The 18,881-nt window shown below is 38.0% G+C and overlaps 1 protein-coding gene across 1 annotated transcript in view; it reads left to right on the forward strand.

The window, feature by feature from the left end:
* SMS (spermine synthase) overlaps positions 1-18,794 on the forward strand; it is a 32,135-nt gene extending 13,341 nt beyond the window's left edge. Inside the window, exons 4-10 of the mRNA XM_009276908.2 lie at positions 887-1,062; positions 2,911-3,065; positions 3,986-4,075; positions 5,125-5,239; positions 5,790-5,869; positions 15,158-15,273; positions 18,387-18,794. Of these exons, the coding sequence (XP_009275183.1) occupies positions 887-1,062; positions 2,911-3,065; positions 3,986-4,075; positions 5,125-5,239; positions 5,790-5,869; positions 15,158-15,273; positions 18,387-18,429 (775 nt within the window). The 3' untranslated portion in view covers positions 18,430-18,794. The remainder of the gene's footprint in view (positions 1-886; positions 1,063-2,910; positions 3,066-3,985; positions 4,076-5,124; positions 5,240-5,789; positions 5,870-15,157; positions 15,274-18,386) is intronic.
* The last annotated feature ends 87 nt before the right edge of the window (positions 18,795-18,881 follow it).

Consider the following 18,881-nt stretch of genomic DNA (forward strand, 5'->3'; position numbering starts at 1 on the left):
TAGAAAGTATTTCTGAAATGTTTACTGAGAATCACTAATGCATTTAAAAGAAGCTTATCTATGTCTGGTCTTCTGCTGTTCTCTCCTCTGGAAAAAAAACCTTAACTCTGAAGTGTGTGTGGGAAATCTGATGAACTGTGCGCCTGCACATTTTGCTTAAAGTGGAAAGCCATCATTTTAATCATTCACTGCCATTTCAAATATAGTTTGTCTTTACAGGTGAAATACTGATTTGAACCAAGATACTTCTATATGGAATTAAAAAAAAATCAAAAAACAGCAAACCTAAATCTATGCAGATGCTCAAACCACTTTTTAAAAGTAATGCAAACTGTCAACTGATATCAAGGATTATGCTTATGTACTGCAGGGTGACCTGGCTCAGTCCAAAACACTATAATAGTTCACTTCTTGTGTATGTATTTAAAATGTCTCTCAGTACAACTTTAGAAGGGTGAGATCCACTAATATCAAAGAAATGGCATTCTTAGCTGAGCTGAAGGTGCGAAGAGGTTTTGTCTCATTTTTTTTGTCTGCATTCTGCTTTTGTATTGTATCCACTTCTAGTCATGAGCCGCTTCTTCTGCAGAGGCTGCTATGTTATGTAAATCCCCTCTATTAGGGTAGAGAGATTCATGTGCACATTGTAGAAGTTGTACATAAAGAACAACTATTTATATTTCATAACTTGCTAAGGCATAGATATATATTTAACATATGGCTGATGGGTTTCTTATATCTGAGTGTTAAATCTTGCAAGTTTTCTTAGGTCCCTCTTGTAAATATTATTTATTTATTATGGTGAATCCACAGGATGTTTAGAGGTAACTTTATTTTTTTAAATTCTCAAATGTTTTGTAATCTTTTTCTTATTATTTCTTTCTAGATTGCCAGCCATTTTGAGAGGAGGTGTCATTGATAGATACTGGCCCACAGCTGATGGGCGCCTGGTGGAGTATGACATAGATGAAGTTGTTTATGATGAAGATTCACCTTTTCAGAATATTAAAATTCTGCATTCAAAACAGTTTGGGAATATTCTTATCCTCAGTGGGGATGTTAGTAAGTATCGTGTCACTTGAGCATCTTTTGCATGAAATTGTAGGAAGTGTTGTTTTCTATCTTGCTATGGCACATTTTTAATAGATTACTAAGGGTCATGGTTCTGATGCTGGAAGCTACATATATGCATGTACACATATATGTTCCTGTATATAAAGTATTTTAATCAGAAAGGCTGACCAATGTAGAACCTAGAGTACAAAAAAAGATTTCTTCTTTTCCAAAGTTGTCATCTTTGCTGTGGAAGGTGGCACAGGAGAACAGAAGTCAGCATTCTCTAGCAGAGCTTACTCTACTCCTTTCTTTCATGTGAGCTTTTACCTGTTTGTTGCAAGTCCAACCTCTTGAGGGCTTCTCTTTGACAGTAAAACAAGCTACTTTGTCAGTCTTGAAAACGCAGCGGAATTCTAAAGAAATATGAAGAAGTAGGAGCTGGTGGGTGTGTGGGGATAATCCTGCTGCTCTGTTGGATTTACCTGCTTGGTGACATACAGGACAGCTGTATCTTAAACCATTTAGCTGCTTTGTTTGTGAACATCTTTTGACTCTGTCTTCAAAATGCTCAGCTGAACTCTAAGTTATCAGAAGTGACCCAACCTTTACGGGAGGGTCTTTATATGTGGTACTCTGTGCCTGCTGAGCTTTGTATTTTTGAAAGTTAGGAGAAGATGGGCTACTGTTCTTTTAAGCTGGATAAGAATGCTGTTTGCTAGAAAACCTAGGCATCAAGGAGTATGCTTTGTAAAATGTCTGAGTACATATGTTGAAAAGTACTGACTGAGGTAAATGAGGGATGTTGCTGTCTAGGGATAGAATACAATTTCAGTCTAATGGCAGAGTAATTAAGAAATTTGACTATAACTTTTTGGAATCACCAGAAATACCTCTAACCGTTCAGTTAGCTTTTTGCAACTGTCAGGGGGACTTCTGTGCAGATGGCACTGAAAAGTGTTGTTATTGAATTCATTAGCAAGGTATTTTCTAATTCAGTTAGAATTGTATTTGAGATCACCGAATTAGGTATTCCATACTTCTAGCCAGACATTTTGATCGGAGTTTCATATGGAGATGAGGTTTTGTTTGAACGTTGTCACAATGTGCCTCAGAAAGGGAAGTGTGCCATTACTTACTTACCTTCCATGGGATTTTAAAATACTACCTTGTCATTTCATTATTGTGCACTTATAAGTGAGGTGCTGATTGCCAGGCAGGATGATGGGAGATGCCATGATGTGCTGCTGCACAAAGCTTTGCCCTTGTAGCTCAGATCCATTATTACAGCTTAAGAATGTTATTGCCTGCTTTGAAGCTAATGGTGAACAAGTCAGCAGAAGGCATGCTTCAGGGCCCTTCAGCAGTTAGGTGTTAACGTTCATACTTACGCTTCTGTGCAGGGATCCACTGGGGTGCATCTAGGTTGCTCTTTTTAGTTGGGGTCCAGGGTATGCTTTCAAAAATCTCCTGATTTGTCTCTTGCAGCGCTAGTCTGAGGTAAAAACCCACTGAAGAATCAAGTGTGGATGTGAAGTCCTAAGTACTGACAGTTTTGCTCTATAACTTTGCTTCTCTTGGTATGCAGTACTTCCTAATGCTGAGGTAACCATTGTTGGGTTTGTATTGAGAAACAGAGAAATCCTGTGTGGGATTCTGAGGAGGATCTTGTTAGCTTTTGGTAAATCACCAGCCTGCTGTTACCTGGACTGTCTCTGAGAGCTAGGTTGCTTCTGTACATGCTCTTGCTTTGGTCTGCATTATATCACCTTTGGATTAATAACAAATTAATACCAATCAATGAGAAGAATAAAGGTGTAATGTTTCTGTCTAACTCTTTCTCTTCCTTCCATTCAGATCTGGCAGAGAGTGACCTGGCATATACTCAAGCCATAATGGGCAGCGGAAAGGAAGACTACACAGGGAAAGAAGTGCTAATCCTAGGAGGTGGTGATGGAGGTATACTATATGAGATAGTCAAACTGAAGCCAAAGATGGTTACTATGGTAGAGATATCCTTTGACAAATGACTGATCATTCGTTTCAACATTTTTCAGCCTGCATTTTCTGCTGATGTTTTAGCATTGAGCGCTATTAACTATCAGGTTCTGATTTGCGTGAGGAGATAGGGTCTAAAATTTCTTTTTGTTGGCTTAGAGAGACCTAGCGACAACATATTTGTGCATCATTATGTAGCACGTGCTTTCAAGTTTCCAATCCGTACTATAACTCTTGAGCAGCGATTTACATAGAACTGGAAAGGAACGCTTCTGTCATCAGACTGATACCTTCTCTGATAACAGACGACAGGTCTGTCAAGTCTGTGGTTTGGGCTGAGTTCTGCCTTCTCGGGTTCTTCTGTTTTTCTAAAGAAAGCTGTAAACGATAACTCCTAGAAGCAAAAAAAGTTTAATCAATAGGAATGTCATGACTTGAATTGTGTTGGTGGCAGTATGACCAACTCTTGCCATGTCTTAAAAATACTGATACAAATAGTTTTCAACATTCTGTAGTTCAAATAGTTTGTAATGTAAACCACTGATAGCCATGTGAAATGTTGATCATCCTAGGTTTTGGGATCCCCTTGCTAAAAACTAAAAATAATTGTTTTAAAAATGTAGCTTAAAGTCTTAACCTAGTTTAGCTTTATGGGGTTTTAAAATACACTATCCTATTGTTCACATTTCAAGCTTTCACAGTAATGATAACCTAAGGTACCAGAAATACTGGTTAAAACCAAAAATAAGGACTTCCTAAACCTCTAACTGAATCTGGAGATGATTGTGTAAAATTGGCTGTTACAATATGTATACCAAGATACACATGTTACTATTCCTCTGAATGTCACCTTTTTGAGAATTTCTTTCTGAAGAAATAGAAACTGTTACCTGTATTATTTCTGGAATGTAGAATGCCTTAACCAGCTTCAAACATTGACCAAATGGTGATTGACGGGTGTAAAAAATACATGCGTAAAACATGCGGAGATGTCTTAGACAATCTGGAAGGAGAGTGCTATCAGGTAATGTTTTGTTTTTCTTTCATTAGATGTAGTATTTCAAATATGGTTATATATAGCCTGGAAGACTGCTATGACAAAGTTTTGGGGAAAAGTCTTCTGATTTTTCTTAATTTTGGGAAGGATTTTTCCTTTTTTATGACACTTCTAAAATTTAATAGCTGGCAGTGGGATTTGTGTTAGAAGCGTACATTAGTGTCAATATTTTAACTCTGCATCTTCAAACTCTTTTAAAAATAATTCCATATAGTTTTTAAGGAATGTGAAATAGGAGAATGTTTATTGCCATAGCTTACAAATAAAGAGGAAATAGCAGTAAGGATGCAGTGTTAAACATCATTCCTGAAATTGATGAAAGGATAGAAGAAACATGTATTTAAGTTAGTTGTCCTGTACTGTTGAGAATATCTGAATTTGTAATACACATTTTAAAACTATTTTTAATTTGCAGGCAAAATATCTTACCATTATAGCGTATATTAAAAATTAAAAAAAAAAAAAAAAAAATTCATGCATCCCTGTAGTTAAACTCTTTATGTGCTGCATCTGACAGAGCTTCCAAACTAGCCCAGGTGTAATCTGACATCTTCACTGGAAATCTTTTCTTTCTGTTTTCATTACTGCTCCTTAAGGTGCTCTCACATACTAGTTTACAGATATGAGGTAAAAAAAGCATGCAAAAAATTAACAGAGAAGTCACATGCTACTTTGCATGAGTCAGTGGCCCTTCATACAAATACCTTATTTTACTCGTATGTTGGGGGACTGCTAAACTTGTTACCATTTGGTAGGTAGAATAGTGGTCACCCAGCAATTGGTGACAGAGCTAGGTTATTCAGTCCTGTAGTGCCTACGTTGTCATTGTCATAATTCCTACAGCTGTTCCTCCTTTCTATATGATGTAAAAAGTTGAAAATGGAGCCTAAAATTAAATGCATATTTAACTTTGTACTTTTCCCCTCCTCTTAATTCTTGTGAATCTGCATTTGTTCCTTTTATCTGGTCAGTTTTAGGGTTTTTTGAGGACTAGCTACAGTATTTCATTCTTATAGGTTCTAATTGAAGACTGCATTCCTGTACTGAAGAGGTATGCCAAAGAAGGAAGGATGTTTGATTATGTAATTAATGATCTGACAGCTGTGCCAATCTCCACATCTCCAGAAGAAGGTTAATCTTATTTATTTTCCTAAACTTCTGAGGATTTTCCATGTTTCTGCCTCTCCGCTGCATGATAGTTGGCAGTTTGCAACAAAAATACTTTGATTCTTGCACTTTTAATAGCAAATCTGAGAGGCAGAGAATGATGGTAACACATCTGTTCTTCTTGAATTTTTCTTGAATGTTAGAAAAAAATTAGCAAGTGCCTAGGACTTTTTTAAACCGTGCTCTTATTCCGGAATAATATGAACTCATGTAATTCTTGAGAAAGTATTTGGGGAGTTCACACTCCAGTAAATTTTTCCCCACTCTGTAATATCTTGGAAACATCTGGAAAATTACTGTGAAGAAAGAGATATACAATGGCAATGATGGTGGAAGTGTGGGCTGTGTGGGTTTTTCACTGGGGGTTTTTCTTGTTGGTTTGTTGTTTTTATTTTTTTTTAAAGGTATAGGATAGCTACTTTTTAAACAGTAGATATGTTGCAAGTCTTGAATATATAATAGTGAACAAGCCAGTAATGTGCTGTTCTGTTTTTAAATTATACTCTCTATGCAGATTCCACATGGGAATTTCTGCGTTTGATTCTTGACCTCTCAATGAAAGTCCTGAAACAAGATGGAAAATACTTCACACAGGTATGATATTTGGATGTAAAAAAGTATTGCTGTATATGTATTGCAATCTGCATTTTTCAGGTAAAAAAAAAGGGAAGGGGACAAAAGGAAACCAACTAACTAAAAATCTACTAGCAAGCTGGTTTTCTCCTTTTAACAACTCATTAGGGCTATTTGCATGAAATTTGGGCTTTGCTAACTGACTTGTGTTTTCTTCATTGTTTCAGCTGAATCTGTAGTGCTTGTGTCTTTGAATTTAAAAGCATAATTTCAAGAATCAACTAGGCATACTACAGCATATTTTAGCTGTAAGCAATTCTTGGAAAAGCAGAACAGATGTACTTTATAAACAGATACATGGTTTTTAAGCTAATGTCTCCAGTTGTAGAGTGTAAGACATGAAAATTTGTCATCTGTAAAGGTGTAAGAATTTGACATAGGTGCAATGGGATGAGAAAATTAGTCATTTGGGGGTAAATACTCTCTTTTTGCTTGCTATCCACTCCTAATGCAAGTTACTGGTTTGGCTTCTGCAAAATAGATTTTGAAAATTTGGATATGTTTGTTACTTCGCAAAATGCCAAGCGTTGTATTTTATAAAGTCATAAATAAGATTCTGCCCTTGTGTGTGAAGTTTTTAATGCAGCTCTAGTTAAAAATAAATAACTTTAGATTTGTATACTTGCTACAGTATAGCCACCTCATGGATAATGTAATTGTGGTATAGCTTACATCTGAAGATCCTTTCTGTATGTAATCCTGAACTCAGAATGCCACAAAGCTGTGTGCAATTGTACAAAAATGTGACAAGACCCAGCAGACGGTTGAGGAATGCCATTGTACAAAATGTGACAAGACCCAGCAGACGGTTGAATGAAGTATTAAGTCTCCGAAGTTGTATTTCTTTTGTCAGGCCCAGAACTTAACTAGTCTTCTGATGTGTGGAGCATCTAAGTACAGCATTTTGAAATAACCTTGTTAAACTCTGAAATAACCTAGCTAAAATTATGTATTTGAACTCTGTTCCTATCAGTGTAGAGTTTTTGAGGTATGTAAAGGAACTGATTTACTGTAAAATTAGACAGGTTTGTAAAGAAATGCAAAACTCATGGAATGAGGTTTTTGGCAACTTTAATGTGCTGCTTTATTTTAAAATGCTATGGTTGTATGGGCAAGATAAATTATCTTGTGGTTGAAATGTAAGATATGACTAATATGCTTGTATCGCACTGTAAATCTTAATGGCTTTTCTATTCTGTTAATAGTGGAAATATTTATGACAGACTTTGATATTGAAAGGACACTACATCTTTTGGACAGAGCTAGCATTTGTGTTGCAGTTGTCATAGTTGTAACATACATAGTGAGACTAGCTGACTTCATTAGAATGTATGTAAATGTATGTCTGTGGACAGGTATCTGTCAGACTTTGCAGAAGGACTCTGGGAAGAAGCTTGTGCTGAAAGCTGGAGTGATGGCTGTGCTGCAGCCAGGGTACAGGGAGGTTGTTCTGTGTCAGCTGAAACCAATGGAGGTAGAGACTGCAGTCTCAACAGTTTGCAGTCCTGCTGCCTGTCCTCTTCTGATGGGAGGAGATAACTCAGCTAGCTGTCCAGCATCTCTGCTTGCACAGGAAGAAAGGACAGCAGTACTGAACTGGCCCTGGTGGGTTTAAGCCATTGTGAAACTGTGCAATATCAGTTTCACAATCCCAAAGCAACAAGGTGGGACATGGCAGGATGAGAAAGAAACGATACTAAAATTGAAGTTGCTTGAATTTGGATTTTTGCCTAACTGGTAGCCAGTGGAAGGGCTGAAGTATAGAAGCAGTGTAGTCTGGCAACTTAGTCTTCCGGAGGGTGTTGACAAAAGGAAAATTAATATTGGGGCAAACAGCTATCAGAGCTTTTGATCTATCTACTGATACATTACCCAGTCCATTTGATGGTCCTTGTAGCCTCTTCCCAGATTGGGCCTGATTTAAAAACAAAAACAAACAGAAAAACCCTCAGAAAGCTCAGTAGTCTGATCATAGGAAGAACAGACTTTTAGGGGTGCTTTAAATAAAATCAACTGTCTATAACTTTCTTTAAATTAGGTTTTGAATTAAACTAATTGAAGCTGGGTATCCAAAGGATTGGGTTAGTCTATGGACAGAAGTTCAAACATGACCCCTACTGACTTTGGTAGCTGAACTTAGTCACACACTGGGAACTCATAACTGGTTTTGAATGCTCTGATGTGTTAACTGTTAAATGCCAGGGTTTTTTAGCTCTGTGTATTAACATTGGAAATTTAAGTTACTTTGTTCCAACTATCTACTTCCAGGATGCTTATCTTGGGTAACAGGCTGTACTTTACTTGCTGAAGCAATCACATGCCTTTTTAAGGCAGTTGTGTTTTTAAAATCCACATTTTAAAATTGAGTGCCCCTCCACCCCCAGGGTTTCTTGAAGTGCATTTTGGTTCTCTAAAACATAAAATATGTTAAATATCATCAAGAAAAGTGACTGGGGAATGTCCACCTATTTGTTAGAGCCTGACCTTCGCTATGATGAGGAAATGTCTCATAGGAAAGGTGCTGCAAAAGGGTCATTGTCCTGTTGGCTACTGGTCAGTAGCTATAGTCGCTGCTTCTGCCTTGGCATTATGTTGTACTAATGTTTGAAACTTCTGTCCTCTGTAGTTTGTAGCCTGTCCTCTGATAGTTCTGCTTGCAGAGGTTACCTTGTGCATCTTGTTAGAATGTAATTTATTTCAATGCTCAAGAAATGCTTTACCCAACAGTAGATTTCTGTTCACAGAATGCCAGCCTTTCACATACTGTATTGCTGCCTGACCCTCTAAATGCCACTGCTGGGAAAAAACAAATGGAAATGCTCATCACCTCTTCATTGAGCTCTGCACAAGTTTTGGGAAATGTTCTCTTCAGCATAGGAGCTGTCAGCAGGCAGGGTCTAGAGCTGTCTAGCTCTAGATATATTGATCTAAAATATAGATATACTCTATTTGAGATCATCAAAAGAATTATTTTTTTGGCATGCTACTCTAACACACCTGGGTGTCCCCTTGGGATGCCATGGTGATCCTCAAAGCAGTCTCCAAATGCTAATGCAGAATATCCTTTCACCACTAGGTGGAGACTGATAACTAATATTGCCTAGCAGTTTAACATTATAGAGAGATTCTGCCTGTGAAAGGTTTTTCAGACTATTTATTTGTATTCCTAGGGGATGCAAGAACATAAGTGGCCAATTTTAGGAGGAAGGAGGGACTTTTTGCTTGTTTCAGCTCTGGAAAGATAGAAAGGGCAGTTAATGGATCTCATTCTCTGCTGCTGTAAGTCTGTGCTCAAGTGTATCAGGGAGAAAAACGCCTCCATACTTGCTCTATGCATCCACAAATAGTAATCACAATGAGAACAAAAACTTACTTGTACGAGTAGTAGCCTTGCTTTTCATGTCCTTGCTTTTTTAGGTGCATCATCCATATTGAAAGCCTTGCAGCCTACATAGGTCCTGGACAGATAGAGGTGAGCTTTAGGGCCCTTAGCCTGCAGAACTTGCAGCCCTGTCTGTAAGTTTAAGACTTGAGGCTTGTTTGTGAAAACTTATTGTTGAACATAATCCCACTACTCTGATGCTTAAGGGTCATACAGCTTGCTGTATTTCTGTTGTTCTTTCTCCTTCTGAAGCTGGTGCTTTGAAGTGTGAGGTGCTCAGCATTGCCTTCTCCAAGGGGAGCCAGTTACAGGTGCGGGTTCCCAGCCATCACAGGGGAGAGAAGTGGGAGTCAGTGAGGGTGTAAGAACTTGGCGTATCCTGAGGTCCGGTTTCCTCTCTAATGGACCTTCCCAGTGACTTGTTTCTGAACATGTTAAGTGTTTTTTATGCTGTTGGACCTTCTAAAAGCCAGTATGACTTTTTAGATTGCCCAAGTGATTTTTTTTTGACTTTCGACTGGAGTATGTGTATGTGTAGATGCTAGTGTGATATGTTTGTGTTTTTCTGAACCATCACAATCCTGCGCCTTCCAAGTAGCACGTGAGGATTGTCCCAACAGCTGTGAAACTATGCTCTGTAAGATGCAGAGACTGCTTGTAAGGTTGTCTCTGTGTCAGTGGATTACGTGTAGCTAGGAAAATGCCCTTTTTCTGTGCTAAGAATTTGCTCTGCTGATCTAATCCTTTGAGGTTGAACAGGCTATCATTTTCAGCTTGTTTATGAAGTGGAACCTTTAAAAATACCTCTGAACAGGAATTTGCTCCTTCTTAGTCTGGGTCATCCAGCCCAGGCAGGATAGAACTGTCTCGGATCACTCAGAGGTTTGAGTTCCAACAAGCAGCACTAACTACTGTTGCAAGGGATCAGATGTCTCCCATGCGGACATGTGGCCCTTCACCAAGCTGTCGCTTCCTGGCCGCTCTCTAATACAGCGTGGCCCTGCCCTCTAAATGTCCAGACCACTGTGATGTTGCTCCATAGTTACACTCCTTTTTTTGGCTGCTGTGTGGGTTTTCTAATTAGCACTTCCAAAGAGGGAGCAGGGTTCTCCTTGACTGCAATGTGAAAAGAGGCTGGAAGAACAGATGCATGTCCCTGTGTGAACCTCTGATTTCTTGGCAGTTTAGGAGTCTTTAAGGGACAGACACTTCATTTCCTTGTGTTACTGAGAGTTCGGTTTTAATTGATTGTTTGGCCAGTGGAGATACCTTCAGTCAGCTTTGCCTCCATTATCTCCTTAAAAGCCATCCCTGTCACCCAAAACTCAAACCTAGCTTTGATGCTAGGTGTCTCATGCTCTATGTATCTCGTTGCTTCTTAGTCACTCTGAAGTGAAGAAAGAAAAAAAAAAAACAACCTTGGCCGTGTTCAACTCCAGCACTTGTCATTACAAAATAAAAATAGAAAACCATGTTAAATTAAAAATAAAAATTAAACTTCTCTAGTATACTGTCACAAACAAGGATGTCCAGTAGCAATGACATGTAGGGTAAGACATGTAAGAATGACATGTGTAAGAAATGGGCAAGTACGGAAAGGGACCCTTCCATCTACTTTCAAGTCACTAGCTTACTTTCTAAGGTTGGAGGGAAGCATAGTGGCCTAAATTCAGTCTATAACCAGTTGATGGACACATCCCCTTTATAGGTGGGTAAAGTTAGCTGGAACTTACAGGGTTCATTTAAACAAATTCTTTTTTTCACTACTTATTTTAAGGAATGTTTTTTGTCTGCCCAGAACTGAATTATTTAAACTTGTTGTGCATTGTGCTGTAGAAACCTGAAAACTAAGCCCATGGTACTACAGAATGCATGCCTTATGAAAGCCCAGAAGAATTGGTGTTGGGAGATGGGCATGAGCTGTCGAAGTGTGTGTGAGCACTGAGCAGACTCAGAATGCAAAGGCTATGAAACAGTTCAGGAGTCGTCAGTCTTAAACAAGGTCTTATAAATACAGATCGGTTAATCTCAAAGTTTAAAACTACCTCAAATACTTTCATGTCAGAGAGATGCTTGTTAAAGAGAAACTTTTCAGCATTCCCCCATTTCTTATCTGTCAAACTGTTTGACGTGGAACAAAGATTAAGTAAGGGGGGCTGGGCAGAGGAGTTTGGTAGGGTTTTTGTATATGTTGAAAACTGACTGAACAGTGTGGGAGAAAAGAAAGTCTGATTTTACTTATTTCCCTTCGAAAAAGTATAATTGGTGAGTCATCAGCTTTAACCTTATTAAACACTGTTCAATATTAGTTATTGTTTGAGTTTGGCTGTTCAGAACAAAAAATGTATTGCTCTACCACATAACTGTTTTCATTAGGCAGGGGGAGTTAAAATGACCACAGGTTATTAGACTGATCACTGTATTGCATTCTGGGCTTGGTTCCCTGTGTCACACATCTGTGTGATTGACATCATTATCAACACTGTAGTCTTAATTGATAAAGCTGGACACTTCTTATAGAAAGGTGTTAATAATAGTGATTTTTCAATAACTTTTCTCTTCATTGAAATAAGTTCATCTAAGTTTTGTAGATTTGATTTTTTGAATTCTTAGCTGTTTGTTGAGTAAAGCCAAATAATTACAAAAAAATTGTAACTGTGCAGAACTATAAAATCCTGTGGTGTGTCTCGAGAAGGAGAGGTTAATAGAACAGCCAGGTGGGGATGTCTGAACCTTTAGGTAAGATCTTGATTTGGAGACTGGGGAGTTGTGGGTTTGAAAAGTAAAAATTGCTTATTGGCATGTTTTGTTATTCCTGTAATTTTTCGACGCTGTCTGCAGTGATTTTTCTGTTGCTCGAGAAGGGAGAAAGGATGAAATACTGAAGAGGCAGGCTGGGAAACTGTGGATACTTTTATCTCATTGTGTATCCTATTAAACTTCCTCCGTAATAGTGGTATGCTCCATAAATTACCTAGCTGTGTTTTCTATTTATGACTCAAATTACACACACAGGTTGTTTTTTAGTTTTCTCTTGCATTCAGTCTGATGTTGAAACAAAATTATATGTTTGGTAAAGGGCAGCTGAACCAAATAACTGCTACAGTCCCCCGGATAATAACAGGTTACTAAACAAGTACTACAGTGGTCTGTTCATTGTTGTGCTTTGTGCAGTTGTGTGCTCAGTTAGTGTTCATCTCTTACCTTTTTACAAACCTCTTTCCTTTTCTGATACCCAAACCCAAATATGATATATTCAATATAAAGCATGCCATCTTCTTTTACCAAATCAACAAGTACACGTTTGTTTGTGGAATATGATCAAAATGATAAGCAAAAACATGTTTTATGCAAGTTCTTTTGAAAGAGAGCTTTCAGGAATATGATTTTTAAGATGCGTATAGGATTTTTTAAGTTGAGGTTTTCTTTTCCGCTTGTGAAAACTTGAGCACAATGCAAAAAATTAAGAGGAAGAACAGTAGGATGAAGTCTGTGACTGTAAGAGAGCTATAGGTTTTAATTAGATCTAGCTCTTTTCTTAGTTGAACCATCTGCATTCTTTCAGTCAGATGCAAGTTACCTTATCTAAGGGCAGGAAGGGACAAGATAACCTCATTCAGTAATTGGAAAAAAAAATTATGTGTGCGCGTGCACAAACGTTTCCAGAAGTCATTCAGAGCAGAGTGGTCTCTTTGGAATTCCATAGGTGGAGTCTATTGCTTTAGGCTTTCTTGTTCTTGTCTCTTGCAAAGTTCAGGGCTTTTAAAGATCAAAAGCAGTACTCTGCTTGGAAGTGCTTATGCTGGAAGGCTTTTGGCCTGTCCAGTCATGAACAGAGAGAGTCATCTAGAAACCAAAGAAGCTGGCTGTATTAGTAAATAACTGTTTCTTCCCTTTTTTTTTTCATTTAACTAGACCTTTTTCTGTCTAATGCATATCCTCGTATCACTGAGACTAATGTTCTTGTGATCTGAGATAAATAGCAAACTTTTGTGCCTTGGGTCTCTTGCCATCATTTTGTGGGACTTTGGCTCATATGCTATGTTACCAGGAACTGTGTGTTCATTAACATGAAAGTTTCTTTTGTTGTCTTTTTTGTCTTCTGTGGTAAACGTTGTTCTTCCACCAGAAGTGGTAAAATGTGTGGGAAAGCTGAGGATTTTGATGTTGAAAGTAATTCTAGAGAAGTGGTAGCTAATGCTTCTGTTTCTACTTTCTTTCTCTGATTTCTAATCAGTAGGCTTTGTGCTAGGTCAAGGTAAAAGGCATTTATACTATAAGCTAGTAAACCCAGCCGTTAGGGAAGGATGGGGACACGCATCTCTTGAAGATGTCTCATCCTGCCCCATGTATGACCAGATCTGCACGTGCTGTGTGGTCAGGGTAGATTCATCGTCATCATATAACTTGCTGTTCATGTATAGTGATGCCCAACCATGCTGCACATGTTTGGGGCTTATAGGTTGAGCTGAAGGTTCCTCATGAAAGTGGTGGAGGGTAGAAAACCACAAATGAATTAATCTGGCTGTTAGTGTGCCAAGGACCACTAACGTCTTCTCCCCCTTGACCAGAATCGCAGAATGTCTTGTTGCTGTGGCACATCACAGAGACAGTACATTCATATTTGGTGGGTCTTCATTCAGCGTCTTGTACCTGGAAAACAAAAGCTGAGTAACTTGTAGACAGTGCAGTGGTGACTATATTCAACTTTACTCCATTTTAAATCAGTGTCCAAATAACTTGTATTTGCCATACTCTTAAGATCATTGTATTTAAGGTCATAAAGTATCAGCTAGCCTACTAAGTTTTATGTAGGCAAGAAACTTGACAAGAAGTTTTTTTTTAGACTTGCACAACTGACTTTTATTGCTTTGGGTAGTTTGTGTTTAGTCTGGGGTTCTGTGGGCTCACTATCCCTAAATCTTCAAACCCATTATGGATATGGATAGTCACGTTTCTAATTAGAGCTTTCTCTATATGGGCATCCCAGGTATATGTTGCAGTAAATTCTGCTTTTTAATACTTAGCTTTGGACAAGGTTGTGCTTGTAATTAGGAGTTGTTTTGGTTTTTTTTCAATTCCTCACCATTTGTAATCCTTGAGATGTGTTTGTATTCCAAGAATGATTTGTTTGGGTAATACTGGTTTGTCTGGGAAGGAATGCTGTGAATTCAATGTCTGATATTTCATAGTTGCACTGTTAGAGGAAAATCATCTAAGCACTGATTTTTATTTTGTTCAGAAAAGGATACTACTAATATTCTTAGATAAGACACGGATCTAAGAAAAAAAGTATCATAGGAATTACTTCCAATTCAGAAGCATGATAAACAAACTCAAGTCTATGTAGCCTACAGCCACAGAACTTCTGTATAATCTGATTTATTTTGTCATATTGCTCTGTGGAAGAATCTGTTTAAAATGACTAGGTTATAGGTTTTTTTTATAGGGCATTTAAACGTTCTAAGACCTAGGCAATGTTAAATAGTTGAGAAAATCTGGATGTTGTAATACTGTTTACTAATATATTTAAGCAATCATAAAGAAAATGGTTATTGAGTAGATGTTATAGGTAAACAACACATGGTGGTCTGTTTTAACTGGAAGCCCTAATGTAATGGTTGCTTCTGCTAATGAGAAGATAATCCCCCCCATACTTACCCTTTCTTGAAAAGATACAAATTATTGTTTGCTGTAGGCAGAATGAAGACAAGCTGTTCTGTATTTGCCTTGTAAATATTAATAACGGCATGTATCTGCTTCTGAAGTATGTGGGAGCCTTGCATTAATGTCAAAATGTATATATTCATCTGCAATTTTGCTTATTTGTTTGACTGTAACTGGGACTTTTCTTTTTTTTTCTTCAGGGAAACTGTATCAATCTGACCGATGCCTTGACTCTGTATGAAGAACAGCTCAGCAGGCTTTATTGTCCTGTGGAGTTTTCAAAAGAAACTGTGTGCGTTCCCTCCTACATGGAATTGTATCCTTAAAGACTGAAAAAGAGTGGAGAGTGTGTATTAATAACTCAAGCAAGCCTAGATTGCTTGGAGGTAATGAACTGAAGTGCAAGAAGGCAGTTCTAAATTAAACACTATTAACGCTTTTTCATAGTAAATGAACTACTGCGGTTTTATTTTGAGGATAATTGCAGGAATTATTTTTAAAGGTGCCATAAATTCACAGCTGGTGAAATGATCAGCACCTTTCAAGATCAGGCTGTGTTTTTGTTAATGTTTTTGAGTGTTTCCAAGTGTATTTATGTGATGTAGGATAAACTGTATGATGAGGGTACTGCCTGAGAGTTCTGGCAACGCTGTATCTTTATCCTTTTTTCTTTCACAAAAAACCCCAAACTAACTTCATACAGGTTAGCATGATCCTGATCTTTAAATATTCTCTGATAGATCTATTCTTGAACATACAGCTCAGACTGGATGCTTAACGGGGGGGAAAAGTGATTCCTAACAATCATTACTAGTTGGAATTTTTTTTTCCAGTAACTCTAAATAAAGGAGTATACACGTTTCTCAGCAACATCCCATTCCTAAAAATATTCTGTCAGAATTTCTTCATTTTGCGGGTGGCAGGCAAGTTATACAAGGAGTTAGAAGTTTCAGCTTCAAGCTATTAGCTGTAGAGGGGCATTTTGATCTGCTGTAGGGTGGTTCTGCTGGCTGCATTTCTCTGGCGTGTTTACCACTTTTGTGTGATCTCCCAGGAAGTGTTTCTGCAGGGTAATGCCTGCTGTGGCTGTCCCTCCCTTGACAGGAGAGATGTTTCCAGGATCTGCTTATGCATAATACGTTAAGCGTGTGAAACTGCCACAGCCTTTCTTCTGTTCTGTGTGTTCATCTTGCCTCCCTTCTCTGTCTCTAATCTTGATACTGTTTAATGCTGTAGCCTGCTGTTCTGGACTGTAACAAGCTCCTCCTGTTTCTCATTATTGTCAGCTCTCCGGTGAAACTCAGATTTGATCTTAACATTTTCAAGACAAAAAAGAGTGAAAGAGGATATGAAGATATTAGCCCTTGTAGCTTACAGTTTCAGAGAAACTAGTTAAGTTACTTTTGCTTTTACAACTGTCAGGCCTTAATGCGACGTGTATGTGATTTGAAGTATGCATCCTTAAAGTCTTCTAAATACTTACTGCATTGTTTATTTGGAAGTATGCAAATGTTTCTAAAAGAATTGAGTAGCAAATACCACTTCATTCCTTTGAAAAATACATTTTAAATGTTTCTAGTAAGCTAACAATATGAAATATTTTTAGCAAGAAATTTATTAAAACTGGCCATTAAATAGGTATAATGGAGCTTGAAAGTGAATAGTTCTTAGAGAAATGGGGCAGGCTTCATTAGTTTGCTTTTTCTGAATGAATTAATGATATAATGGTATAGGTACAGGAATGTTAAAGAAGTAGTCATCCTGATGACTTCAGATTAGCCCAGAGTAACTACTCTAACTTTTAATTTGGCCTTGGACTTCTGATAACCCTTTACCTGCATTTCGGGTGCAAGTTATTGCTTTTCTGCTTTTCTTGAAACTTAAAGATTTCCAAGTAGGAGTATGTATCTGAATGAAAGGTATACCTAAATGCTGTTTCACAGATGACTGAGAGATGTGATAGTTTACAGTAGAATTATGACAAGTAATCAAAAATTAGGGTTTTATTTCTTTCTGAAGAATGTGACACTTGTGACATTCATTTAAGTGCCTGAAATCTCTTGAGCCATTGAACAAATCTTTTCACTTATGCAAATGTTCGTTTTTGTAATCTGACCAAAAGTTACCTGCACGGGTGCCTGAATGCAGCCAAAGTACTAAGCTGGCTTATCACTTTTTATTGTTACTTGTTTTGCCTACTTCAAGAATTGTTGTTGTGTGTAATTGTTACTTGAAATTCTGGTGTTTACCGGCGTTGCTGTGGGGGTCATCTGAAATTCAAGTAGCTGTTGACATAAAAGCCAGCTCTCTAAGGAAAGCGTGTGTGTCTCTGAGGTCTCCACCAGGACCTTATGGTGAACATGGAGGCTCCCATCTGGAGCATGTGTGACCTCGCTGTGTAAACAGAAGAGCATATATCTCTGTGTGGCTTTACTAAGTCATAAATCCCAGAAATCTATGCCTTACTCTGCAGCTGTTGCTGTAGCTCTAAAAAAGGTGATGTTCATGTCTCATCCTCCTGTCTGCTTCTCTGGAAGCAGGTGGAATTACATAGCTCTGACCTCTCTCATGTGCCCAGCATGGCAAGAGAGCTCTTGAGTATCAGTTGTCTGTCCTGCCAGGAGTACCTCAGATCTGTGGTTTTAGCATAGCTTCTGTATGACTCTGCTGAAGCTGGGTCCATCTCACCTCAGAGGAGCAGCAAAAGAGCACTGATAGAGCTGCCAGTTGCTCTGTATTTGCTCCTAGCTCAGTCTGGGTGACATAAAGGTCTGCTTTCTGAAAAGTGTTTAGGTACCTAAGGCAAACACTGCAGAAGCTTTTAGAGAAAAGCCTAGGCAAAATTTAGATGCATTTAAGTGAGCATTCAACAGAACCCCTGTTGAGGCAGTTAAGATGCAGTAGACATTTAAATCTTTGCCCAGTAAGATACCTGGACACCTAGTGTTCAGCTACTGAACATCTCAGTATGAATTTTGTGTCTGATTGTGTCTGTGTTAGGGATTCACAAATTACGTAGCTGGATGTCTGTCTTATTCAAGCTTGCTACTTTACAATTGAGAAGATGAGCAAGAGCGATCCCAACTTGGTGAACTCCTGATCAAAGTTGGGACCACTATACCCAAAGCACTTCCGTAGTTTGTTCGGTGGTTGCAATGCAAAAAGAATGCACCACCTGAAGGTCTGCAGCAGGAATTAGAAAACACAGGTTTGCAAAGGATTTCAGTTTCAGTGGAAATGGGATGCTCTTTTGAGCTGCTGAGCCAAAAAGAGGATCCAGGGAGACTTCACTTCTGAGATTTTTACCTACCCCGTCTTTATGAGCTACCAGAAGCTTTCAGAATCAAAATATAAGTGAAAGAACTACTTCCATTTTAACTATGTACTACAAACTTTGCTTTTTTTTCCTTAACTGCTTATTTTCTCCAGATGGGTATTCTACACTATTTGGAAGAAACAAACTGACATCTGAACATCAAGAATATTTGAGATTATCCTAAATGTACATGCTGCATGGAGCATATAGGCCTGCCACGTGCTGCATATTGGCATCTTGAACCTTTAAATTATATGCTGTAGATGATCCTGAAACTTAGTCATGCTATTGATTGTGAATTCTTTAAATGTTTTTTATTATTATTTTAATTTAAAAGCAAATGGAAAATGTATATTTTGATGAGCTAGGGTGTTATTTTTGAAAGTCAACTGAAAGATGAATAAGCAGCAAAACTTTATAGCTTCTGAATGCACTGAACCTTTAGAATGTGATCCTTTTTATTTTTTTGTAGATCTTCACAAACTGATTGATTAAAAAAGACATCTTTAGCATTTCATCCCTGAAGGGTGGTCCATGGAGTTTGTTTTGGGTTTTTTGTTTTTCCACCAGATTTTTATCTGTGGTGCTTTTTAAGGGTGGAGGGGTTT

The sequence above is a fragment of the Aptenodytes forsteri genome, unplaced genomic scaffold (assembly GCF_000699145.1).
Source record: "Aptenodytes forsteri isolate BGI_AS27 unplaced genomic scaffold, ASM69914v1 Scaffold273, whole genome shotgun sequence".
Classification (NCBI taxonomy): domain Eukaryota; kingdom Metazoa; phylum Chordata; class Aves; order Sphenisciformes; family Spheniscidae; genus Aptenodytes; species Aptenodytes forsteri.